The following is a 26,800-nucleotide window of genomic DNA, read 5'->3' as shown; positions in this document are numbered from 1 at the left end:
AGGCGGTTAATGTCCCGGCGGCAGTTGGAAATGAAGAGATCGAGGGCGGGTAATAGGCCAGCACGGGGTGTCCAGGTGGATGCAGTGTGTTGGAGTTGGGTGAAAGGATCCTCGGAAGGTGGGCGGGAGTCCTGATTGTGAAAGTAAGCTCAGAGGCGGCGGAAGAAATCTTGACTAGGATCTTCATATTCTCTTTAGCCACAGGTGAGGTCCCAAAAAAACGGAAGATCAGGCAATGTTATTCTTTTGTTGAAGAAGGGAAATTGAGATAATCTGGGAAATTACAGATCGGTGAGCCTTACATTAGTGGTAAGAAATTTATTGGAGAAGATCCTTAGGGATAGGATTAACTTGCACTTGGAGAATAGACTTTTCAGGGGTAGTCAGTAAGACTTTATGCAAGGGATGTCTTGTCTCACTAACGTGACTGAGCTTTTTGACGTGACAATGATTAAGAGTGAAGCAGTGGATTTTAAGTACAAGAGTTTTTGGTAAGACATTTGACAAGGTCCTTCAAAGTAGGCTGCCACAGAAGATCAAATTGTGTGGAATCCATAGCGAGTTGGCAAGTTGGATGCAAAATTGGCTCAGTTAGAGAAATCAGTAGTTGTGGAGAGGGGTTTTTATAACTGGAGATCTGTGACCAGTAGTGTTCTACCACGATCAGTGCCAGGGCGTCTGTTTGTGGTAGATGTAAGTGATTTGGATGAAAATGTCAGTGGCCGGATTAGTAAGTTTGCAGCTGACATGAAAACTTGAATCAAAAGAGAAAATGCTGGAAAATCTCAGCAGGTCTGGCAGCATCTGTAAGGAGAGAATAGAGCTGGCGTTTCGAGTCTTAACTGACCCTTTGTCAAAGCAGCTTTGACAAAGAGACAGTTAGACTCGAAACGTCAGCTCTTTTCTCTCCTTACAGGTGCTGCCAGACCTGCTGAGATTTTCCAGCATTTTCTGTTTTGGTTTGGAATTTGCTTTTATGAAAACTTGAATTGTGGGTAGTGAGGAAGTTGTCACAGGATATAGGTTGGTTGGAAAGTTGCACAGGGAAATGATAAATGAAGTTTAAGTCGAACAAGTGTGAGATAATGCATTTGGGAGAATTTTTTTCTCTATCCATTCACAGGATGAGGGTGTCACTGGCTGGGCCAGCGTTTTTTCCCAATCCTAATTGCCCAGAGAGGCAGTTAACAGTCAATCACATTACTGTAGGTCTGGAATCACATGTAGGTCAGGATGGCAGGATATTAATAAACCAGATGGGTTTTTCTGACAATCGACAATTGATTCATGATCGTCATTAAACTCTTATTTCAGAATTTAAAAAATTTAATTCAAATGCTACCATCTGCCATGGTGGGATGTGAACCTGTGTCCCCAGAACATTATCTGGGTCTCTGGATTAATAATCCGCCAATAATACCACTGGGCCATACCTCCCCAGGCAGAGCAAGAGGAAAGTGTACAGTACATGGAGGACCCTTAGGAATATTGATATATGCAGAGGGATCTTGGGATGCAAGTCCATGCCTCCCTGAAAGTGGCACCACAAGTCGTTAAGATGGTAAAGAAAACATATGATATGCTCGCCTTCATCAGTTGGGGCATTAAGTATAAAAGTTGGCAAGTCATTTTGCAACTGTATAAGACTTTAGTCAGACCATATTTGGTAGTGTGCGCTGTTCTGGTCACCACAGTTTAGGAAGCTTTGAGGAGGGAGCAGAAGAGATTTACCAGGATGATGTCTGGATTGGAGTGTAGTAGCTATAAGGTTGGGCAAACTTGGATTGTTTTTGTGAGCATCAGAGGCTGAGGTGACCTGATAGTATATAAGATTGAGAGGCATGTATAGGATGGGGAGTCTGAGTCTTTTTTCCCCAGGGTGGGAATGTCAAATACTAAGGGGGATAGATTTCAGGTGAGGGGGGGAAATTTTAAATTTGTGTGAGGAAAGACCTTTGTTTACATATAGGGAGGTAGGTGTCTGGAACGTGCTGCCAGAGGCTGTGGTAGAAGCAGATATGAAAGCAATGTTTAAGAGGCACTTAGACACATGAACAGGCAGAGAATAAAGAGATATGGATCATGTGCAGACAGTTGGGTTTAGTCTAGAGTAACATCATAGCCAATAAAGTCATGGTGGATCTCAGGGCCGTTTTTCCTGTGCTGCACTGTTTCATGTTATAGGTTTTAGTTGATCTGTATTTTTCCTAACCGAGACTTGAGCCCAATAGCATGTTTGCTCTTGCTGTGTCATGGCCTCTAAACCTACATCCAAGCTACTATCCCTCTTCACTGCTATAGTTGATTCCTTGATCAATATTGCAACAATTCCACTACCCCTCCATCAACCCCCTCTATCTTTGTCTGAATACCCTATAACCAGAGGTGTTGAGCTGCCAGTCCTTCCCATATTTCAGCTAAGTCTTGGGTCTGGCTGTAGTTGTACTCCCACATGTTTATTTGTGCCCTCAGCTCATCTGTCTGTCTTCTCTGGTTTCTTGCATTAAAATCCCTCACTACTTTCTTGACTAGGAGAAAGTGAGGACTGCAGATGCTGGGGAGTCAGAGTCAAAGCGTGGCGTTGGAAAAGCACAGCAGGTCAAGCAGCAGTTGAGCGGGAGAATCGACCTTTCAGGCATAAGCTCTTCATCAGCCTCAGCAGTACATCTCTGCTGTTGTAATTTAGCCCTTTTGAAATGAGTGCTGACATTGTATTTACCTTTCTAACTGTCAATCGAACCTGCATGTTAACCTTAAAAGAATTCCAAACTAGGACTTCCAAGTCCCTTTGTTACTCAGATTTCGGGAGGCTTTCTGCTGTTGGAAAAAAATTTGTGCACGCCTCTATTCTTTCTATCACAGTGCATAACCTCAAGTTCCTACACTGTATTCCATCTGTCACTTCTTTGTTCACTCTGCTAGTCTGTCAAAGTCCTTCTGCAGCCTACCCACTCCTCAACAGTACCTGTCTATCCACCTGTCTGTCAACTCAAACTTAGTTGCCCTCAGTTCATTCGTCCAGATCGATAATCTATAGCTCTCCTCCACCAGTCTAATTTAAATCCACTCCAACATTAGCAAACTTTCCTGTGAGGATGTTTGTCCTGTTGCTGGTCTGATATAACCTGATCTCTTCAAGGAATGGTCCCATTGTTTTAGGAATCTGATGTCCTCTCTTCAGGATGTAATGGTGATAGTTCAGAGAGGCGGATGGAGCAGATAGGTGGGAAGAAAGATGGACAGGTCATGACGGCCGAGTTGGAAGGTTGGAACGGGTTAGGTGGGGGTAGGGGAAATGAGGAAACTGGTGAAATTCACATTGATGGTGTGGTTGGAGTGTCCCAAGGCAGAAGATTAGACATTCTTCCTCCAGGCATCGGGTGATGAGGGTGTGGCGATGGTGGAGGCCCAGGGACTGCATGTTCTTGATGGAGTGAGGGGGGGTTGAAGTGTTCGATCATGGGGCGTTGGTGTTGGTTGGTGCGGGTGTCCTGGTAATGTTCTCTGAAGCACTCTGCAAGTAGGCGTCTTGTCTCCCCAGTGTAGAGGAGACCACATTGGAAGCAACAGATAAAGTAAATGACGTGTGGAAGTGCAGGTAAAACAGAATCACAGCTGTCTGATTGATGCTTAACTGCCCTCTGATCAGTTAAGAATAGGCAATAAATGCTGGTCTAGTCAGTGATGCCCACACCTTGTGAATAAGCAAAGACAAAAAAGCTATCTAATACCCCATGATGACACACTCCTCCAGGCAGGACACAGTGATCAGTGAAAAAGCACTTTCCCAAATATACGTAAAAATCAAACAACACCAGGTTATAGTTGAACAGATTTATTTGGAAGTACAAGCTTTCGAAGTGCTGCTGCTTTGTCAGATTGCTAGCTCCAAAAGCTTGTACTTCCAAATAAACTGTTGGACTATAACCTGGTGTGGTGTGATTTTAAACTATGTCCACTCCAGTCCAACACCAGCACCTTTCCATCATGGCTGAATATACTTATAGGAAAGAGAGGTCATAGCTGAGGTATTAGCATTAGTCTGTCCTACAGATGATGCCACCCAGGCCTTGGTAAAAAGGATGCAGTCCAGATACCACAAGGTTTACAATTGAAAAGGAGACCTGGATAGGTTTGTGGTATTTGGTATTGATAAAGCACCAGGAGCTGCTAAGGTATACCCAAAAATAGTAAGGAAAGTAAGAGTGGGCATTGTGGAGACATTGATACAATTTTCAGTCTTCCTTACACACAGATGGTGCCAGAGAACTGTAGATTTGCAAATGTTACAACCTTGTTCAAATAAAAGGCTATAAATACAAGCCCTGTAACAACGTGTTGTCAGGTCAACCTCAATGAATCAGAATTTTTGTGAATCGGGACCAAGTGGTTATGGGAAATTATTATTAAAAAAAGGGAGAGTTGTAATTTTTCTACAAAAGCTAAGAACCACCTAAATATTTTATTACAAGTGGCTGTGGTCACGGCTTTGCAAATTTCACTGAAATTTGCAATAATGCAGAGAAAGCAGGGAATGAGGTGAGAATATGGAGTAGCAGCTGGTGATAACGTGTATTGATAACATGTGAATGACCTACTGTGTTGCAACTTCTATAATGCTTATTTAGATCTTGCTGTTCAATAAAATGTTATTTTTGCATCTGTTGATAGTCATTCTCTTGAGGCAAGGAAATCATTGTGCTAAGTTTTGTTTCTCAGGCATGATGGAGATCCTTCCTGATCGTTGTGTTGCGATTGCAAAGAAGGAGCTGATGTATGCTGGCACTGTGGGGTTGGTATGCTGGCTTGCTGGCATCATCTTCATCAACCGACAGAAAAAAACAGATGCTAAAAGTGTGATGACCGAGGCTGCTCAGACCATGCTGAAAGAAAATGTAAGTAAATAAAACCGCTTGTTATTAAAGAGCTTCAATCTTGCATTCATTTTTTTCTGATTTGAGAACCAGCACAAGCATATTAAACAGTTAACAATATTTTACAAACAGTCTGAAGATATAATCTAGCATTTAGGACTTCAAGCAGGCCGTCAACACAATGATCGCAGTAGAATAAATAAATAGCTCAATTACAATAAGAATTAAATAACTTAAAGAAAAAACGGCCATTAAAATTTAAAAAAAATTGCTTGTCTGCAATTTGTTTCACTGCCATTAATATAATAGCTGTCTAGCGCAGTTTCCACAATCTTATAAGGAATTGTTCTATTACCCATTTTCACATACTTCCTCTTTTCCTATGCTGCCAAATTAATTACAAAGGAAAATTCATATTTTGTTGGGGAGTTTTAAAGTTAGTATTTACAAGCATTTTGACTGGCATGAGTTTTCCTCCCATCTTCATCTCTTTTGAAAACTGGTCAGTGTTTTGGTAGTGATAGGAGTTTGGTTACATTGGGCAAATTTGATTGCTCAAAGTAAAAGTGCATTGCATTCAGTTTTCAGAGTATTGTGAATTTGTTTTGAGCTTGGAAAACAGCTTTTTTGTTCGAGTTAGTTCTGCAGGGTTCATTGCTTTGCACATCCAACTTCAGCTGTTGCTCCTGAGAAAGGAGAGGATCATTTAGAATTGTTAAAAATAGGTTACCTCAGTTCAGTTTGTGTTCCAGAACAGAAGTGTTTAACTGAAGCCTGGAGAAGCTGTGGGCATTTACATTGACAAAGCAAGGAAGAAGCTGTCCAATTCTCTCAACCCTGGAGTCAAAGTTTAGTCATACCTATCATGCATATGTATGATAGAGAAGGGCAATCTTTCTGGCAATTCATTACTGAATGGATGCTGTTTTGATTAACTAGATTATATTCTTACTGTGTTTAAAAATTGTGTGTAATGTGTAAATAATCTGATTATTCTATTGTCTTCATTTCTTTGGCATAATATACTTTTTTTTGTTAAACCTGAGACAAATGATGGGAAAATCTGCTAATGGGTAAAACAACTGAAAAACAGTGGAGAATGTTTGTTTTTTAAACAAAAGCATTTAACATGATACAAACCTTGTTTATAAATCTGAGAGGGAAAAGCTCCACTTCACAGGAAAAAAGTCATAAACAGCCAAAGAAACAAGAGATGGCACAAAAGTGAAAGAGAAAGCTTATAAAGTGCAAAAAACAGCACAGTTCCTGCTGAATGGGAAAGATACAAAGACCGGTAGCTCAGTGGTTAGCACTGCTGCCTCACAGCACCAGCGGCCTGGGTTCAATTCCAACCCTGTGTCTGTGTGGGTTTCCTCCAGTGTTCTGGTTTCCTCCCACAATCCAAAAATGTGCGGGTTAGGTGAATTGGCCATGCTAAATTGCCCATAGTGTTCAGGGATGTGTGGGTTAGGAGCATTAGTCATGTGGTAGGGGAATGGGTCTGGGTGGGTTACTCTGAGTCGGGTTAGTGTGTATTTGTTGGGCCGAAGGGCACTGTAGGGATTCGAATTCAAATTCATAAACCAACAAAGGCTGAAAAGCAACTTATGGAAGCTTTTAAAAGTAATTATGGACAAAAAAAAACTTGCAATGGACATTAAAATCAATAAGAACTGTTATGGTAAAAGGAAAGCGTGTGGTCAGGAGCAGTGCTGGCCGACTACAGATTGAAAGTGGGGATATTGTCAGTGAATGTGGGAAAATGGCAGACATGTTGGATAATCATTTTGCCTCTATTTACAATTGAAAAAGAGATGGTTTGCTGGAAGGTCCGAGGAAATTAGTGGATCGGGGCAGGGGCTGTATAAAATTAACATATATATAAAATCGCAGTAATGAGGAAATTAATGGAATTAAAAAGAGACAAATTCCTAGGATCTGACAGTTTCCGTCCAAGGCTGTTAAAGGAAGTGGAAGTCCTAACTATATCAGTTTATTAAATGCAGGACTCGTCCATCTGGGTTAGAAAATTGCAGGTCACTCTGTTTTCTAAGAATGGCAAATGTTACGACATGGTGGTGAACTCTTCTGCTAATTAAACCAAACACCCAGAAAAGCTCACTTTGCCTTTATAGTCTGTTAAAATATGAGTGACAGAGAACTCCCAAATTCCACATTTAAAGAAAAAAACATCAATTTATTCTTTAACTCTAAAAATGAACATTAAACAATAACTATTTACAACACTAAACCTCCTTTCTCTTAAATTTAAAAATCTCACAACAACAGGTTATAGTCCAATAGGTTTAGTTAGTGACAATCGAAGATGACAACCACCTGATGGAGCAGCACTCTGAAAACTAGTGCTTCCAATTAAACCTGGTGTTGTGATTTTTAACTTTGTACACCCCAGTCCAACACCAGCATCTCCAAATCATTTCTCTTAAATGTTTGTTATCTGCCTCCAACTCTATAGCAATATACTGTTCTCATAAAAACCCGTATTAAAATTACATCAACTTAATTTCAAAACCACACAGCGACTGCAGTTGTCTGTGTCTGTCTTCCTCTGGCTGAAGATTTCCCTGGGTTGTATTTGGCCTTTTGCTGCAAAGATGTTTCTTATGAAAAAGGTACCTTTGATAGAGTTTTGCTGGCAGTTTCTCTGTCTAACTTCCAAAATGTCTGCTTCTTTATACTCCAAACATCAGATCGTCTCATTGGTTTAAGTTTGGAAAAAACAAACTCAAACTCAGTTGGGTTTCAGTATTCTGGGGTCTAATTTAAACTGGTTAGATTTGAATTGTTGTCAAAACAACTTGGCTATCTAGTTCACAGCCAAATGTTACATATTTTCAATTTTCCAGTAAACTGAGAGACTGCAAGCTAATCATATGACAGGTGCTAGTAATCCCTTGGCACAAAATAGCATTCACTCTCTCTTAAAGGTACAGTACATGCCTTCAGTTTCATAACACAAAAGATTGCAAACCAGTTAGCCTAAAATCTGTGGTTGGGAAATCGTTGGAATCTGTAATCAAGGATGGGGTAATTGAATACCTGGCAAATTTTTAGTTCATCGTGGAGAGCCAGCATGGGTTTATGATATCTTACAGATGACTAACCTCATTGAATTATTTGAACAGATGACTAAGGTTGTTGTAGTGATTGGAACAAGGGCCAAGTGGATCTCAGTGAGTGATCCCTAATTGGCCTAGGTTAACAACCCCAGTCAGAGAGCCCTGGCTGACAGAGATAAACAGGAGTCTCAGTCTCTTCATTCTAGGGACTGGCTCTGAGCAACCTAGTCCGAATCCATGCACTATGTACGCGTAAATAGAAGGTAACTTGATTATGGCGTATGTGCCCTCTTGTGGACTGTCTATACATGTTGTTTATATGGATTCCCAGAAGGCATTTGATAAAGAACCACTATTAACTAAGGGAGAAGTCCATTAATGTGGGCCAATTGTTGACAAGGCTGGAAAAATTGGTTCAGTGGTAGGTGACAAAATAGGGATAATGGGCAGGTACTTGAATTAGTAAGATGTGACCAGTGGTGTCTCATAAGGATCTATGTTAGGGCTTCAAGTATTCACATTATTCATTAATGATTTGGATAATGGCATAGAAAGACATAGCCAAGTTTGGCGCACAATTATGCAACAGTGTAGATCATGTAAATGATAGCATAAAATTACAAAGGGATATTGATAGATGAGATGAATGAGCCAAACTGTGGCAGATGAAACTCAATCTAAGCAAGTGTGAGGTTATCTATTTTGGATTTAAAAAATGGTAGATTGTGGTACTTTCTAGATTGTATAAAGTTAAGAACAGTGCATATTCAAAGAGACTTGGAGCTCAGCTGCATAGATCTTTAAAAAGTCATGAGCGGGTGCAGAAAATAATAAAGTTAATGGAATGCATGCCTTTATAACCGAAGGACTGGAGTACAAGAATGAAGAAATTGTGCTATAGTAATATAAAACATCGGTTAGACCCCACTTTGGCCCGAAAGCAGTTTTCGGCACCACATCTTAGAAAGCATATATTGACCTTTTTGAATGGAGTGCAGTGAGCTTTACACATACAATACCTGGACTCCAGAGGTTAAGTTATGAAGAGAAATTTTAAAAGGTTAGGTCTATTTTATCCCTAATTTAAAAGGTTAAGTAATGATCTGATCAAAGTCTTCACATTATTAACAGGAAAAGACAGGGTAGAAAAAGATAAGCTATGTCTAACTGATTGAGGATTGTAGAAGTAGTATGAAGATCAGGGCCAGGCTGTTCAGGAGAGATGTTTGGAATGACTTCTCAAGTGCAGAGGTTTGAAACGGTCTTCCATAATGGCAGTTGATGCTTAATTTTAAATTGGAGATAGATACATTTTTGTTAAGCAGAGGGTTTTGGCTATATGAGTCAAAGGCAGGTGTATGGCCACAGATCAGCCATGATCTTAATGAATGGTGGAATAGGCTCGAGGAACTGAATGGCCAGTTCTAATTCTAATGTTAAACTTGAATCTGCAGTATTACCTGCTTGTTTGTAAAAGACCATCTTATTAACACTGAAAAGCATCAATTATCATCTGTCCAAAGTCTGAATTATCGAATAGTGACATCAACTGGGAGCATAACAACTGGGTACTCTTGATGGGGATGTTTTTGGATTCACAAGCTTTGAGAGATTTGTCTGCCTTTGTAAAATAAAGGGTGTATGATGGTTCTCGGCATAAAGGAAACAGTGTTTTGAAGTTTATTGCACTATAGTTTGGAGAGGGTTTTCAACATTGCTAAGAATTTTCTCCAAGAGGAAGATTATTTAAGATTCTGTCACTAGTTAAGCTGAGGTTGGCAGGTAAATTAAAGGTAGAAGTGAAAAGAGAATGTCAAAGGTGAGGTGCTTCAAGTGATCATCCAGTATTGAGTCAGAAGAAAGAAAACCTATAGTTGGGATGTCACAACTGTTTAGAAACCTAAAAACAAAATGAATTTCATGGAAGAGAAATAAAGATGAATTATTAGGGAAAGAAAAGCAGAGAAAAATTAAAAGTAAAATGGAATTAAAAATACTTGAATTCCAGAGTGATAGGGAAGTTACAGAACGAGTTGGCAATGGGCCATCTTAGAGCAAAGGAAAACGAAGCCTACAAAATAAAGGAATAGACAATCAGACAATGGAAGAGGAACTAGTTTGGAGAACAGGCAGAACGGTGCCAGAGTAAAGGAGAAATGACAGAACCAACAATACTTTGAAATTAATATGCTTCATTGTAATAAGACGAGCTGTATAAAACTAAATGGCTGGAAGTTAATGGAAGACTTCAGCAATAGGAATTGTTTAAGGAATCTTTAGAAAAGACGACATTGGGGAAGGAAATGGATAATAAGACAGTAGTACAAACACACCATATTTCCTTGAACTGCACTAAGTAGGGAAAGATGGCTGAAGACAGTCATGTGTGTATACTTAGTGACTATATGTATGTATATTATATAGTGACACGAATAAAGATAGAGACTCGGACAGCTGGAAGTTCTGAGTATTTTAATTCAAAGCATAAGGAAATACCTCCCCTTTTGAACAAAGGTAAATTAAGATATTAAGACATTTTACAGCAAGTCAGTCACTGATTCTGACCGCTATTTCTATTCCAGAGTGATTAACGAAGACAAAGATGTTAATTAAAGGTATTCACGAAGGCTACAAACCAACCTTGTGATTAGAGTTGGAGAAAAGTGACTTGGTAAATGGAGTAGTGAAGCAAATGCCAATAGAAGGAATGTATTTAATTTTGGGATATGACAGCCACGTTCAAGAATATTTCCCTCAATAAGAGTAATAGAGTAACCAGTGGAGGTTGTAAACAAACAAACCTTTAAAAAAGAACATTCTGAATTGCTTCCTGACTCTGTGACCAGATCTCAGGCCTGAAGAAATGGATAGGAAGCAAAGGTGCCAATGAAAAAGGGAGTTGCTGTGAAAATTCAGTTATCAAATACAGTTTATGGAATTTGAACTAAAAATGAAGGTGAAGAGAATGAGGCTGATCATAATAGAAACTGGAAACATGGCATTAAACTTCAAAGACAATGATTTTATTGCTAAGCATGTTCTAATTATTGAACTAAAGGAATCCCTTTATTATTTGTTAGGGGCTCTCTTAATAAGTCCACAGCATTTAGTCCTTTTGAACTGACGTACAGCATGAGATGAGAAATTGATAAACCAAAGCTTAGAGACTATGCTTCCAAATAACTCGTAAATTTTCAGAGAGAAGTTGGTTAAAAGCATTGAGTGCTTAACAAACAATGAAAACTAGAGCATATAAGGACAGGGTATTTTTAAATTCTGTTGTGGGAAACAAAGTATTGATGGTGTTATCTGTCTCTCATAATGAAAAGAAACTCAAAGACATGAATTATGTAGTGAATGCTTTAGTAGAAAGAAACAGCCAGTGTGTCGCGTTAACATTGAAATGATATGATAGTCAGGAATAAAGTGTACTTGCAGCAATTAATAAAGTAGAAAATGCAACCAGTGTATCAGAACAAATTGGAAAATAAGTCAAAAGTTGTCTCTTCAACAATCAGATTGAAAAACGAGGTACTTAAAAACTTGGGTTTCTAGAAGGTGACACCATCATGGTGACTTAAGAATGCTATTATGAAATTATAAATCAATTTGTGGGAATAGGTCAGGAAACCTATTTTAGCCATTTATGATAGTGGGGAGAGATGTGCTACCTATAAAACAATATCTGTACAGATTCAGTCCAGAGAGATTAGCTCAAATGAGGGAACAGATTATATTTGGATATTGATTTATTGGACTGAATCATAGTAACAGGAAGCCACCTTTTATGGTGATAGCGAAACCAAAGATTTTGTGTTATCACAATGTCAATGTGGACTCATGTCTTATACCACGATAGAGGGACTGCCACACTACATTGAATGATTTGTCACAAAAATTGATTTGATAAAAGAATATTGGCAAATGTTGTTAACTATTCGAGCCAAAGAAATATTGTCTTTCTTCATACTACTTGGACTTGCTATTTGGGATGAAAAGCACACCAGCAACATTCAAATGATTAACCAATTAAATTGTTGAAGGACCATGTAACTGTTTTGGTTACATTGATAATTTTTCTTTAGTACAACATGGGACGTGATCACAGTAGATATTTTCTAATCAACTTGTTCAGAGATGTAATGAATCTCCTCTGGACCAGGTGGGACATGTACCCAGGTCTCCTGGCCCAGAAGTAGGATCACTGTGCAAGAGCCCCTGAGTTTCTTAGGGTGCTGACCATGGCCTACCTACAACTCCTTTATCAATGTTCTTCTCTTCATAAAAGTTTGTAAGGGGATGTTTGTTGATTGGAGTGTTTATTCAGTACCACTTGCAGTTCCTCAGATACTGAAGCAGTGCTTGCTGACATGCATTAAGCACGGACAATATCCACATTGCACAAGTGCCAGGCAATGACCATGTCCAATAAGACAGAATCTTTAAAAAAAACTCTCATTATCTAAAAACAAAAACCAAAGAACTGCAGATGCTGTAAATCAGAAACAATAATGATCTGACTGGGAGGGTGAATAACTGTTAATGGAGACTGTTAGTGGCTAACAATGGGTAGTGTATAAGAACAGACTGTAATAACCAGGTCTGGTGCATGTGGTAGGGGGCTAGGACATGGGGGAGTTCAGGCCCTAAAATTATTAAATTCCATATTGAGACGAGAGGGCTACAGAGTCCCTGCATGGAAAATAAGGTGGTGTTCTCCCAGCTTGCGCTGAGCTTTGCTCAGGCAGCAACCCTGAGAGAGGCATGTTGGCCAGGGAACAGAGTGGCATGTTAAAGTGGCAAGCAACTGAAGCTCAGGGTCGTCTTTGTGGGTTTCCCCAAGCAGTAGACTGGATTGTGAGAAGTACAGATAAAGTGCTGCTTCAGCTGGAAGTTATATTTGGCCCCTTGATTACTGAGGAGGCAAATGGGCAAATGTTACACCTTCTGCGGTTGCAGGGGAAGGTGCTGAAGGCAAACACCCCCCTCAGTATCCATGGGCCCAAACTTACCTTCCAGCTGAAGTAGCACTTTACCTGGACCTCTTACTAGGCACCTAAGGGAGATATCTGGATTAGTGGTGCTGGAAGAGCACAGCAGTTCAGGCAGCATCCGAGGAGCAGTAAAATCGACGTTTCGGGCAAAGGCCCTTCTCCGGAATAAAGGCAGAGAGCCTGAAGCGTGGAGAGATAAGTGAGAGGCTCCCCATTTAGAAAATAGTCCATGCCCGTACGCTTCCTTTCAAAGTGCATGACTTTGTCACGTTGTATTCCATCTGCTCATCTTTGCCCACTCTCCTAACCTGTCCAAATCCTTCTACAGCTTCCCCGGCGTCTCAATGTTACCTCAACCTATTTTTGTATCATCTGCAAACTTAACCAGAATGCCTTAAGTTCCTTCATCCAGACTGTTAATGTATACGTGAAAAGTTGTGGTTCCCAACACTGAGCCTTGCAGAATTAGTCACGGGTTGCCATCCTGAGAAGGACCCTTTTATCCCCACTCTCTGCTGTCAGACAGCCAAGCTTCCATCCATGCTAGCACCCTGCCTCTAACACCATGGGTTCTTATTTTACTCAGTAGCCTCTTTTGTGGCAATTTGTCAAAGGCCTTCTCGAAATCCAGGTAGATAACATCCACAGGCTGTCCTTGGTGTAACATGCTCATTACTTCCTCAAAGAATTCTAGCAGATTCGCCAGGCATGACCTCCCTTGGTAAAACCATGCTGACTTTGCCCTATTCACTGTACACTTCCAAATATTCAGACATCTCATCTTCCACAATGGATTCCACAATCTTACCCATGACTGAGGTTAGGCTAATCGGTCTGTAATTTTCTGTCTTTTGCCTTACTCCCTTTTTAAATAGTGGTGTCACATTATCGATTTTCCAATCCTCTGGGACCCTCCATGATTCAAGAGATTCCTGAAAGATCACTGCTAATGCCTCCATTATCTCTTCAGCTATCTCCCTTAGGTCTAGATTAGAATAGTGCTAGAAAAGCACAGCAGTTCAGGCAGCATCCGAGAAGCAGTAAAATCGACGTTTCGATAAAAGCCCTTCATCAGGAATCATTTCTGATGAAGGGCTTTTGCCCGAAACGTCGATGTTACTGCCTGAACTGCTGTGCTCTTCCAGCACCATTCTAATCTAGACTCTGGTTTCCAGCATCTGCAGTCATTGTTTTTACCTAAGGGAGATGGGTAAAAACAATGACTGCAGATGCTGGAAACCAGAGTCTAGATTAGAATGGTGCTGGAAAAGCACAGCAGTTCAGGCAGTAACATCGACGTTTCGGGCAAAAGCCCTTCATCAGAAATGATTCCTGATGAAGGGCTTTTATCGAAACGTCGATTTTACTGCTTCTCGGATGCTGCCTGAACTGCTGTGCTTTTCTAGCACTATTCTAATCTAGACCTAAGGGAGATAGCTGAAGAGATAATGGAGGCATTAGCAGTGATCTTTCAGGAATCTCTTGAATCATGGAGGGTCCCAGAGGATTGGAAAATCGATAATGTGACACCACTATTTAAAAAGGGAGTAAGGCAAAAGACAGAAAATTACAGACCGATTAGCCTAACCTCAGTCATGGGTAAGATTGTGGAATCCATTGTGGAAGATGAGATGTCTGAATATTTGGAAGTGTACAGTGAATAGGGCAAAGTCAGCATGGTTTTACCAAGGGAGGTCATGCCTGGCGAATCTGCTAGAATTCTTTGAGGAAGTAATGAGCATGTTACACCAAGGACAGCCTGTGGATGTTATCTACCTGGATTTCGAGAAGGCCTTTGACAAATTGCCACAAAAGAGGCTACTGAGTAAAATAAGAACCCATGGTGTTAGAGGCAGGGTGCTAGCATGGATGGAAGCTTGGCTGTCTGACAGCAGAGAGTGGGGATAAAAGGGTCCTTCTCAGGATGGCAACCCGTGACTAATTCTGCAAGGCTCAGTGTTGGGAACCACAACTTTTCACGTATACATTAACAGTCTGGATGAAGGAACTTAAGGCATTCTGGTTAAGTTTGCAGATGATACAAAAATAGGTTGAGGTAACATTGAGACGCCGGGGAAGCTGTAGAAGGATTTGGACAGGTTAGGAGAGTGGGCAAAGATGAGCAGATGGAATACAACGTGACAAAGTCATGCACTTTGAAAGGAAGCGTACGGGCATGGACTATTTTCTAAATGGGGAGAAAATCCTCAAGTCTGAAGTGCAAGGGAATTGAGAGTTCTAATCCAGGATTCTCTCAAGGTAAACTTACAGGTTGAGTCAGTAGTTAGGAAGGCAAATGCAATTATGGCATTTATTTTGAGAGGACTTAAATATAAAAGCAGGGATGTACTTAGGCTCTATAAGGCTGTGGTCAGACCACATTTGGAGAATTGTGCTCAGTTTTGGACCCCCATATCTCTGGAAGAATGTACTGGCCCTGGACCGTGTTCAGAGGAGGTTCATGAGAATGGTCCCAGGAATGAAAAGCTTAACATATGAGGAACGTTTGAAGACTCTGAATATGTACTCGATGGAGTTTAGAAGGATGAGGGGGTAATTGATTGAAATGTACAGAATCCTGAAAGACCTGGACAGAGTAGAATTGGGAAAGATGTTCCCATTCAGAATGTTCCCTTCCCTTAAAGCAAAGGGAAGACCTTTTAGAGCAGAGATAAGGAGAAACTTCTTCAGCCAGAGAGTGGGGAATCTATGGCATTCGTTGCCACAGAAGGCTGTGGAGGCCAGATCACTGAGTATATTTAAGACTGAGGTTCTTGAGTATCAAGGGTTACGGGGAGATAGTGGGAGAATAGAGTTGAGAAACATATCAGCCATGATTGAATGGTGGAGCAGACTGGATGGGCTGAATGGTCTAATTTCTGCTCCTATGTCTTATGGTCTATTATTTACTCCCTACCCCCCCACCACCCTATCGTCTGCATATAAACCAACATTTTCCTAGCTACCATCAGTTCTGAGAAAGGGTCACCAAACCTGAAATGTTAACTTTATCTTCCTTTCACAGATGCTGCCAGACCTGCTGAGCTTTTCCAGCAATGTCTGTTTTTGTAACTCTTATTATCTCTCTGCTTCATAAAATTTAGTACTAGCATCTCAAATGATGGAATTTACCTTTCCTTGTGCGGTTTGTAAAGCTACATTTAAATCTCAAATACCTTTTTGATTCTGCTCCAGGGGAAGCTGTCCCAATGTCTTGACTGTCCTCCAAATAGCAAATTTTTGAGAGTACCTTTTCCTCTCATTTATAATGTGCTTTGGGACATTGTGCTGTCATTGGGAACTGTTTTTCTTTGTGTTTCAAAAGCAAAGTACAGTCCTGGTACAGGCTTTCGTATATTAGTTTTGTGCTGTAACTGAAGAAAATTTCTAGATAAGTACAAAAGAAAAGCATTACCAGTGTTGAAAATACATGGATTGTACTGTCTGTGAGGAAAAGTTAATATTTTAGTTCAATTATCTTTTTCCAGAAATTATAATAGAGGAAACAATATATGCAGCATTCTGGTTGGGGAATTTAATTGAATTTTTAACCTTGTTTGTGGGTACTATTGGCTAATAAACCTATTTTAAGGTTATACTTTTCATGTTTAACTTGATAATACTCTGATGTCACCTGTTTCCCTACAGATCAGATTGTGGGTGTTTCCAGAAGGAACCAGAAATCATGATGGTAATATGTTGCCATTTAAACGAGGAGCTTTCCACTTAGCCATACAGGCACAGGTAAAATCAGTTAAAATGTGCAAATGTTATATTAACTCAAATAGAAGCAGTGTCTACAGATGATGGTGCAGTGTTGGGCAAATCTATGGAGTGTGCAAGAATCTCTCCTCGTCTGTATGCTGGAACCTTATAGAACCCAGCTACAATAGAGTATTCTCTGGGTTTAGTCTGTGCTTCTCTCAGCAAGCAAATAGTGCTGTTCATGTGTCTTTTCTCCATAACCTTTGATTACGAATCTTTCTATCTCAGCCTTGAATATACATAATAACCCAGCATCAACATCCCTCTGTAATAAAGACTTCCAAAATTCACTACCTTGTGAGAGAAGTCGTCCCTCCTCATCTCTGTCTTAAGTGTGCAATTCGTTATTCTGAGATTCTGGTCCTAGGCTGTACCACAAGGGAAAGTGAGCTCTCCGCAGTATCCCTTAAGAATCGTTGTTTCTTAAGGTCACGTCTTATAGTCCAGTGAGTCCACTGAGTACAGGCTCAACCTCTTATCATACCTCTATATCTGGGACAGGCTAATAAACCTTCTCTGGACTGTCTCTAATGCAAAAACAATTTATAGTATTTCAGCTGTGATCTAACCAGTGTAGGTAGGAAGGAGGCTAGAAGAACATAGTAAGCCAGCAGCATCAGGGGGTGCAGAAGTCGATGTTTCAGGTGTAAACCTTCAGGACTGGGTGTGGGTGTGGCAGGGAGCTGCAGATAAAGGGGGAGGTGGGGGCAGGGTGGTGAAACAGGTAGAGGGTACGACCTGGTTGGTCAATGGGAGAAATGGATCAGGTTGGTGGCAGTGAGCATTGGAAGGGAGGGTGAGGGAGGAAGCTCCTATTGGAGGAAACACACCTTATCTTTCGCCTGGGCAACCTACAGCCCAGAGGACTCAACATCGAGTTCTCCAATTTCAAATAACTTCCTTCCTCATCTCCCGACTCCCTTCCCAGCCCCTCCCCCTCCCTTCCATTACTCCCTGCCACCAACCGGATTTGTTCTTCCCATTGACCAACCAGATCGTACCGTCTACCTGTTTTCAACAATTCCCCATCACCACCCTGCCCTGCCTCCCCCTTTATCTGCATCTCCCCTCACACCCATCCTCAGTCCTGAAGAAGGGTTACACCTGAAATGCTGACTTCTGCACCACCTGATGCGTGGCTTGCTGTGTTCTTCCAGCCTCTTGCCTATCTACCTTGGATTCCAGCATCTGCAGATTTTTTTTATCTCCAACATGGTCGAACTAGTGCCTGATATTGTTTTATCACGATTTTGCAATTTTAAAAAAATAAATACTCCATTTGTTTGAAATAAAAAGGCCAACACTTTGTTTACCTTCCATTTTACCCACAGATTGTGTGCTAGTGTTTTGTGGCTTGTGTTCGAGAACTCCCAGATCCCTCTGTGCAGTAGCTTCCTTAGTCTTCCTTCATCTAATTAATATTCAGTTCCTCTGTTGTTTGTGTCAAATTTCAAAACCTCTCACTTCTTCACTTACATTCTATTTGTGAAGTTTTTGCACACTCATTTCATCTGTCTATATCCCTGTGAAGATCATCATGTCATCATCACCACTTGCCTTCCCACAGGTTTTTGTCATCCCCGAACTTGGTGATAGTACATTCGCTTTCTGCATCCAAGTTGTTTGTGGTCCCAATACTGATCCCTGTGACACTCTACTAGCAGGTTGCCATTCTGAGAATCCCCACCTTTTCCCAGCTCTGTCGTCTTGCTAATATATTACACCAGTACCACAGGGTATTATTAAATAACTGACATATATACCTTACGTGCCTTTTGGAAATTCACATATATTGAATCTTCTGATTCCCTTTACCTATACTGCTTGTTAACTCCTCAGAAAGCTCATAATTTGTCAGGCATGATTTCCCCTTCACAAAACTATGCTGACTCTGTTCGGTTATATTATATATTTCTAAATGCTCTTCTATTATACTCTCTATGTAGACTGCAACATTTTATTTAATGTTAAGCTTACTAGCCTATGTTTACCTATATATTTCTTGGCTCCCTCCATCTTTGAGTTAAGGGTTTTACATTGGCAGCTCTTTCAATCATAGAGTTGTAGAGATTTACAGCATGGGAACAGACCCTTCAGTCCAACCCGTCCATGCCGACCAGATACCCCAACCCAATCTAGTCCCACCTGCTAGCAGCCGGCCCATATCCCTCCAAACCCTTCCTATTCATATACCCATCCAAATGCCTCTTAAATGTTGCAATTGTACCAACCACCACCATTTCCTCTGGCAGCTCATTCCATACATGTACCACCCTCTGCGTGAAAACGTTGCCCCTTAGGTCTCTTTTATATCATTCCCCTCTCACCCTAAACCTATGCCTTCTAGTTCTGGACTCCCCGACCCCAGGGAAAAGACTTTGCCTATTCACCCTATCCATGCCCCTCGTAATTTTGTAAGCCTCTATAAGGTCACCCCTCCGCCTCCGACGCTCCAGAGAAAACAGCCCCAGCCTGTTCAGCCTCTCCCAAAGCTCTGGCAACATCCTTGTAAATCTTTTTTGAACCCTTGGGACTTCTCCAGAATCCAAGAATTATGGTAGATTACTGTCAGTGCAGCACTGACTGTGTAGCTACTTGCTTGAAAATTCTAAGATGCAGCCCATCAAGTACAAGAGACCAACTGGTTTTTAGCCCAATTAATTTCTCTGGTACTCTTTCTTGAGTGATAGTTGTTTATTTCCTCTCTAGTGTCTTCTACTGTGAAACAGCACAGTGCTCATTCAGCTGCTCTACTGGGTCCTGATTCCCTTTGATTTCCCCAGCCTCTATCTTAGGTGCCTATGTTCAGTTAGGCCCCTCACTCCCCTCCATTATATTTGAAGAAGCTCTTGCTGCCCATCTTGGTATGACTTGCAAGTTTGCCCTCAAGTTTATTTTCCCTCTTTTTGTAGTTATCTTGTTTTTTAAAAATTGCCCAATACTCTGGCTTATCCAAACCTTTGCCACATTGTGATTTCTCTTTCAGTTTGAAGCTATCCTTAACTTGCTTGGTTAACAATAGTTGCTTATATATCTTTGTGAGTCATGAACTTTTAAAAATGTCAACTGCTGATCCTCAACTGTCTTTTGAGCGAAACCCCTTCCCCAGTCCATTCCAGGTTTCTCTATCCTCATTCCTTTTTAGTTGCCCTTATTTAAGTTTAGAACAGTTGTTTCTGACCCAGGTTTCTTACTCGCAAACTGAAAATCTGCCTATGGTCACTGTTTTCTAGGGATACCATTTAAGCAATCTTGTCGCTGCCTCTGTCAATTTAATTTTGCCAATCTATATGAAGATTTAACTCTTTTTAGTGCCACCAGTTATCCCCTGATTTAATCTCTTTTCTACAGAATGGTAACTATTAGAGGCCCTATTGATCACTCCAACCAGTGTTATCTTCCCTTTGTTATTTCTTACCTCCACTCATGGATACTGCATCTTTCAATCCTAGATCATTTCTTGTTATCACATTTATTCCATCTAAAGCTATCATTCCACCATATTCCCCCACCTGACTTTTTGAAAATCGACCTTTGCTTTAAAAATCTTCAAATACCACCTTCACCACTCTTTAGAGAAGATTGTTCCAAATACTCAATCTCATCTTTATCTTAAATGGGAGATCACTTACTTTTAAACTTGCCCTGTAATTATAATATCTCTCACTAGGGAAGCATCCAATCAACGTTATCCCTTCTTATAGTCCAACAGGTTTAATTGGAAGCACACTAGCTTTCGGAGAGACGCTCCTTCATCAGGTGGTAGTGACTTGATGAAGGAGTGTCACTCCGAAAGCTAGTGTGCTTCCAATTAAACCTGTTGGACTATAACCTGGTGTTGTGTGATTTTTAACTTTGTACACCCCAGTCCAACACTGGCATCTCCAAATTATCCCTTCTTGGTCTCCTCAGGATCTTGTATCTTTCAATAAGATCACCACTTATTCTTCTTAATTAAAATGAATAGTGGTCCAATCTTTCCTCGTAGGATCATCCCCACCATCTTGGGTATTAGTCAAAAGAATCATTTCTGAAATATTTGACATTTCTTGAATGAGATCAAAACTTTACAGTACTTCAGATCTGGCCTAATCAATATTTTATACAACTGTAGCCAAACGTCTATTAACCTCATTCCTGATGAAGGGCTTTTGTTTGAAACGTCGACTCTCCTGTCCCTCGGATGCTGCCTGATCTGCTGTGCTTTTCCAGCACCACATTCTCAAATGTATATTTCTACACGCCGTTCCCCTTGCAATAACCAGCAACATTCCATTTGTATTCCTAATCACCTTCTGTACTAGCAAAGTAATCTTTTGTCATTCATCTACTAGGGCACCATGTATACCTTAGAATTCTACAATCTTTCTGCTTTAGAACATAGAACAGTACAGCACAGAACAGGCTCTTCAGCCCATGATGTTGTGCCGACCATTGATCCTGATGTAAGGTAAACTTCATGTACAAACCCTCCAATTTCTGTGACCATATGCATGTCCAGCAGTCTCTTAAATATCCCCAATGACCTCGCTTCCACAACTGCTGCTGACAACTCATTCCATGCTCTCTCAACTCTCTGTGTAAAGAACCCGCCTCTGACATCCCCTCTATACTTTCCTCCAACCAGCTTAAAACTATGCCCTTCGTGTTAGCCATTTCTGCCCTGGGAAATAGTTTCTGGCTATCGACTCTATCTATGCCTCTCGTTATCTTGTATACCTCAATTAGGTCAACTCTCCTCCTCTTTTTCTCCAATGAAAAAAATCCGAGCTCATTCAACCTCTCTTCATAAGATAAGCCCTCCAGTCCAGGCAGCATCCTGGTAGACCTCCTCTGAACCCACTCCAAAGCATCCACATCTTTCCTATAATAGGGCGACCAGAACTGAACGCAGTATTCCAAGTGCGGTCTAACCAAAGTTTTATAGAGCTGCAACAAGATCTCACGACTCTTAAACTCAATCCCCCTGTTAATGAAAGCCAAAACACCATATGCTTTCTTAACAACCCTGTCCACTTGGGTGGCAATTTTCAGGGATCTATGTACCTCCACACTAAGATCCCGCTGTTCCTCCACACTGCCAAGAATCCTGTCTTTAATCCTGTACTCAACTTTCAAGTTCGACCTTCCAAAATGCATCACCTCGCATTTATCCAGGCTGAACTCCATCTGCCACCTCTCAGCCCATCTCCGCATCCTGTCAATGTCACACTGCAGCCTACAACAGCCCTCTATATTGTCAACGACACCTCCAACCTTTGTGTCGTCTGCAAACTTGCTAACCCATCCTTCAATCTCCTCATCCAAGGGTCATTAATAAAAATTACAAAGAGTAGAGGCCCAAGAACAGAGCACCGTGGAACACCACTCACCACTGACTTCCAGGCAGAATATGTTCCTTCCACTATCACTCGCTGTCTTCTGTCCACCAGCCAATTCTGTATCCAGACAGCTAAATCTTCCTGTATCCCATTCCTCCTAACCTTCTGAACGAGCCTACCATGGGGAACCTTACAAATGCCTTACTGAAGTCCATATACACAACATCCACCTCTCGACCCTCATCAACTTGTCTAGTAACATCCTTAAAGAACTCAAGATTTGTGAGGCATGACCTGCCCCTCACAAAGCCGTGCTGACTGCTTTTAATCAAGCCATGCTCTTCCAGATGGTCTCAAATGCTATCCCTCAGAATCCTCTCTAACACCTTGCAGATGACAGACGTGAGACTGACTGGCCTGTAAATGCCGGGGATTTCCCTATTTCCTTTGTTGAAGAGAGGAATTACATTTGCCTCCCTCCAGTCCTCAGGTACGACTCTGGTGGAGAGCGAGGATGCAAAGATCCTCACAAGCGGCGAAGCAATCACGTTTCTCACTTCCCAAAGCAGCCGAGGACAAATCTGGTCTGGCCCTGTCGACTTTTCAATCTTAATGTTTGTCAAAATTTTCAGCACATGAGCTTCCTCAATCTCTATCCGTTCCAGCATGCACACCTGCTCCTCAATGGTTTCATTCACTACAAGACAAGGTCCTTTTCTTTAGTAAAGACAGAAGCAAAATACTCATCTAGGGCTTCCCCTACCTCCTCAGACTCTATACACAAGTTCCCTATGCTATCCCTGATTGGCACTACTCTTTCTTTGATCATTCTCTTATTCCTCACATACGTGTAAAACACCTTTGGATTCTCCCTAATCCTTTCTGCCAAGCCTTTTTCGTGTCCCCTCCTGGCTCTTCTCAGACCATTTTTGAGCTCATTCCTCTCCTGCCTGTAATCCTGTAAAGCTGAGCAAGACCCTTGCTTCCTCCACCTTACGTAAGCTGCCTTCTTTCTTTTGATGAGAAGCTCCTCCGCTCTTGTCATCCAAGGTTTCTTTATCTTACTCCATCTTGCCTGTCTCAGAGGAACACATTTATGCATCACTCGCAACAACTGTTCCTTAAACAGTCTCCACATGTTTATAGTGCCCTTTCCATGGAGCAATTGCTCCCAGTCCATGCTTCCCAACTCACGTCTGATGGCATCGTAGTTTCCTTTTCCCAATTAAATATCCTCCCGTTGTGCCTGCTTCTCTCCTTTTCCATAGCTATGTAGAATGTGAGTAGTCACTATCACAAAAATGCTCTCCAACCGCAAGATCTGACACCCATTTCTATTTTTCTTGCTAGTTCACATTTTCCTGTGTTTGACCCTGTACCAAATTTATGCCCCCTCATTTAAACAAACTATAACCATTTGCAAACTCTGTCCTTTTCACTAGTTAACTTACTAACCTATCTTTGTCATGAAAATTTCACAAGAGGTTGGCCCTTGTTAGAGCATAGAACAGTATAGCCTCTTTGGCCCTCAATGTTGTGCCAACCTTTTATCCTACTCTAAGATCAAGCCAAGCTACATACAATTCATTGTACTATCTTCCATGTGCTTATCCAAAAGTCGCTTAAATATCCCTAATGTCTCTGACTCAACTACCACTGCTGGCAGTGCATTCCATGCACCCACCACTTGTGTAAAGAAGCTACCTCTGACATCTCCCCTGAACCCTCCTCCAAACATCTTAAAATTATGCCCCCTGGTGATAACCGCTTCTGCCCTGGGAAAAAAGTCTCTGGCTATCCACTCTCTATGACTCTCATCATCTTGTATACCTCTGTCAAGTGACCTCTCATCCTCTTTCGCTCCAATGAGAAAAGCCCGAGCTCCCTCAACCTTTCTTCATAAAACATGCACTCCAGTCCAGTCAGCATCCTGGTAAATTTAATCTGTTCTATACTCTAAAGCTTCCACACCTATAATGAGGTGACCAGAACTGAACACAATATTCCCAGTGTGGTCTAACCAGAGCTCTATTGAGCTGCAGCATAACCTCGCGATTCTTAAACTCTTTCCCCCAAATGAAAGTCAACACCTCATACGCCTTCTTAACAACCCTATGAATTTGGGTGGCAAGTTTGAGGGGTCTATGGATGAGGACCCCAAGATCTTGCTGTTCTTCCATATTGCCAAGAATCCTGCCTTTAACCCTGTATTCTGTATTCAAATTCGACCTTCCAGAATGAAACACTTTGCACTTTTCCAGGTTGAACTCCATCTGGCACTTCTCAGCCCAGTTCTGCATCCTGTCAATGTCCCGTTGCAATCTCCAACAACCCTCCACACTATCCACCACTCCCCCAACCTTTGTGTCATCGGCAAACTTACTACCCCACCCTTCCACTTCCTCATCCAAGTCATTTATAAAAATCGCAAAGAGCAGAGGTCCAAGAACAGATCCTTGCGGAACAGTACTAGTCAACAAGCTCCAAGCTGAATACTTTCCATCTACTACCACTCTGTTTACTATGAGCTAGCCAATTCTGTATCCAGACAGCCAAATTTTCCTGTATCCTATGCTTCCTTACTTTCTGAATGAACCTTATCAAACACCTTGCTAAAATCCATTTACATCACATCCACTGCTCTACCTTCATTAATGTATTTTGTCACATCCTCAAAGAATTCAGTAAGATTTGTGACGCATGACCTGCCTCTCACAAAGCCATGCTGACTATCTCTAATCAAGCTCTGGTTTTCCAAGTAATCATACGCCCTGTCTCAGAATCCTCTCCAGTAATTTGCCCATTACCGATGTAAAACTAATAGGTCTGTAATTCCCAGGATTATCCCCATTCCCTTTCTTGAACAAGGGAGTAACATTTGCCACCCTCCAATCAACTGGCACTACTCCAGTGAGGACGCAAAGATCATCACCAAAGGTGCAGCAATATCTTCCCTCACTTCCTGTAGTAACCTTGGGTATATCTCGTCTGGCCCAGGGCACTTATCTGTCTTTGTTGTTCAAAATTTTCAGCACATCCTCCTCTTTAACGTCAACTTGTTCCAGCATATTAGCCAGTTTCACACTGTCTTCACAAACATCAAGGTCCCTCTCACTAGTGAATACTGAAGCAAAGTATTCATTAAGGACTTCCTCTCCCTTCTCCAACTCCAGGCACAAGTTCCCTCTACTATCTCTGATCAACCCCACCCTCCATCTGGCCATCCTCTTATTCCTGGATCAGTCGTGCTGGAAGAGCACAGCAGTTCAGGCAGCATCCAACGAGCAGCGAAATCGACGTTTCAGGCAAAAGCCCTTCATGAGGATTATCCTCTTATTCCTCACAAGTGTAGAATGCCTTAGGGTTTTCCTTAATCCTACCCACTAAAGCTTTTTCATGCCCCCTTCTGGCTTTCCTAAGTCCATTCTTCAGTTCCTTCCTGGATACCTTGTAATCCTCTAGAGCCCTGTATGATCCTTGCTTCCTCAACCTTAAGTTTCCTCCTCCTTCCTCTTGACTATATGTTCCACATCCCTTGTCATCCAAGGTTCTTTCAGCCTACCATCCCTCCCTATCTCAGTGGGACAAATCTATCCAGCAAGTACAGTTGCAACATTTAAGAGGCATTTGGATGGGTATATGAATAGGAAGGGTTTGGAGGGATATGGGCCGGGCGCCGGCAGGTGGGACTAGATTGGGTTGGGATATCTGGTCAGCATGGATGGGTTGGACCAAAGGGTCTGTTTCCATGCTGTACAACTCTATGACTCTAAATGCCCCCAAACAGCCTCCACATTTCTGTCATGCATTTTCCTGAGAACATCTGTTCCCAACTTAAATGCCCCAGTTCCTGCATTGTAATTCCCCCTGCCCCAATTAAATACTTTCCCATACCGTCTGCTCCGATCCCTCTCCATGAGTTATAGTAAAGGCCAGGGAGTTGTGATCACGATCACCAAAATGCGCTGTCACCAAGAAATCAAACACCTGGCATAGTTGATTGCCAAGCACCAAATCCAATATGGCCCCCCCTCGAGTCAGCCTACCTACACATTGAGTAAGGATTGTTGGATTGTGAATAATTGAGACTTCAACACTGATCGCTGTGGCACACCACTCAATGCATCCTGCTAATTTGAAACTACTCTTCTGTACAGAAGCATAATTTTTTTTGGGTGGGTAAATAGAAATTCTAGAGCTGAAAATGTGTTGCTGGAAAAGCGCAGCAGGTCAGGCAGCATCCATGGAACAGGAGAATCGACACTTCAGGCATAAGCCCTTCTTCAGGAATGAGGAAAGTGTGTCCAGCAGGCTAAGATAAAAGGTAGGGAGGAGGGACTTGGGGGAGGGGCGTCAGAAATGCGATAGGTGGAAAGAGGTCAAGGTGAGGGTGATAGGTCAGACTGGGGTGTGGGTGGAGAGGTCAGGAAGAAGATTGCAGGTTAGGAAGGCGGTGCTGAGTTCGATGGATTTGACTGAGACAAGGTGGGGGAGGGGAAATGAGGAAACTGGAGAAATCCGAGTTCAAGCCTTGTGGTTGGAGGGTTCCTAGGCAGAAGATGAAGCGCTCTTCCTCCAACCGTCGTGTTGTTGTGGTCTGGCGATGGAGAAGTCCAAAGACCTGCATATCCTTGGTGGAGTGGGAGGGGGAGTTGAAGTGTTGAGCCACAGGGAAGTTGGGTTGGTTGGTCCGGGTGTCCCAGAGGTGTTCTCTGAAACACTCCGCAAGTAGGCGGCCTGTCTCCCCAATATAAAGGAGGCCACAT

The 26,800-nt window shown here is 41.8% G+C and overlaps 1 protein-coding gene across 1 annotated transcript in view; it reads left to right on the top strand.

Annotated features, from left to right (window-relative positions):
- Window positions 1-26,800, top strand: part of agpat2 (1-acylglycerol-3-phosphate O-acyltransferase 2 (lysophosphatidic acid acyltransferase, beta)) — a 116,872-nt gene that overhangs the window by 85,493 nt on the left and 4,579 nt on the right. The window contains exons 7-8 of the mRNA XM_043719726.1: window positions 4,720-4,895; window positions 16,597-16,692. Of these exons, the coding sequence (XP_043575661.1) occupies window positions 4,720-4,895; window positions 16,597-16,692 (272 nt within the window). The remainder of the gene's footprint in view (window positions 1-4,719; window positions 4,896-16,596; window positions 16,693-26,800) is intronic.

The sequence above is a fragment of the Chiloscyllium plagiosum genome, chromosome 30 (genome assembly GCF_004010195.1).
Source record: "Chiloscyllium plagiosum isolate BGI_BamShark_2017 chromosome 30, ASM401019v2, whole genome shotgun sequence".
In the NCBI taxonomy this organism is placed as follows: Eukaryota; Metazoa; Chordata; class Chondrichthyes; order Orectolobiformes; family Hemiscylliidae; genus Chiloscyllium; species Chiloscyllium plagiosum.
The sequence above is the reverse complement of the archived record's forward strand: the minus strand, read 5'-3'. Positions and strand labels throughout refer to the sequence as shown.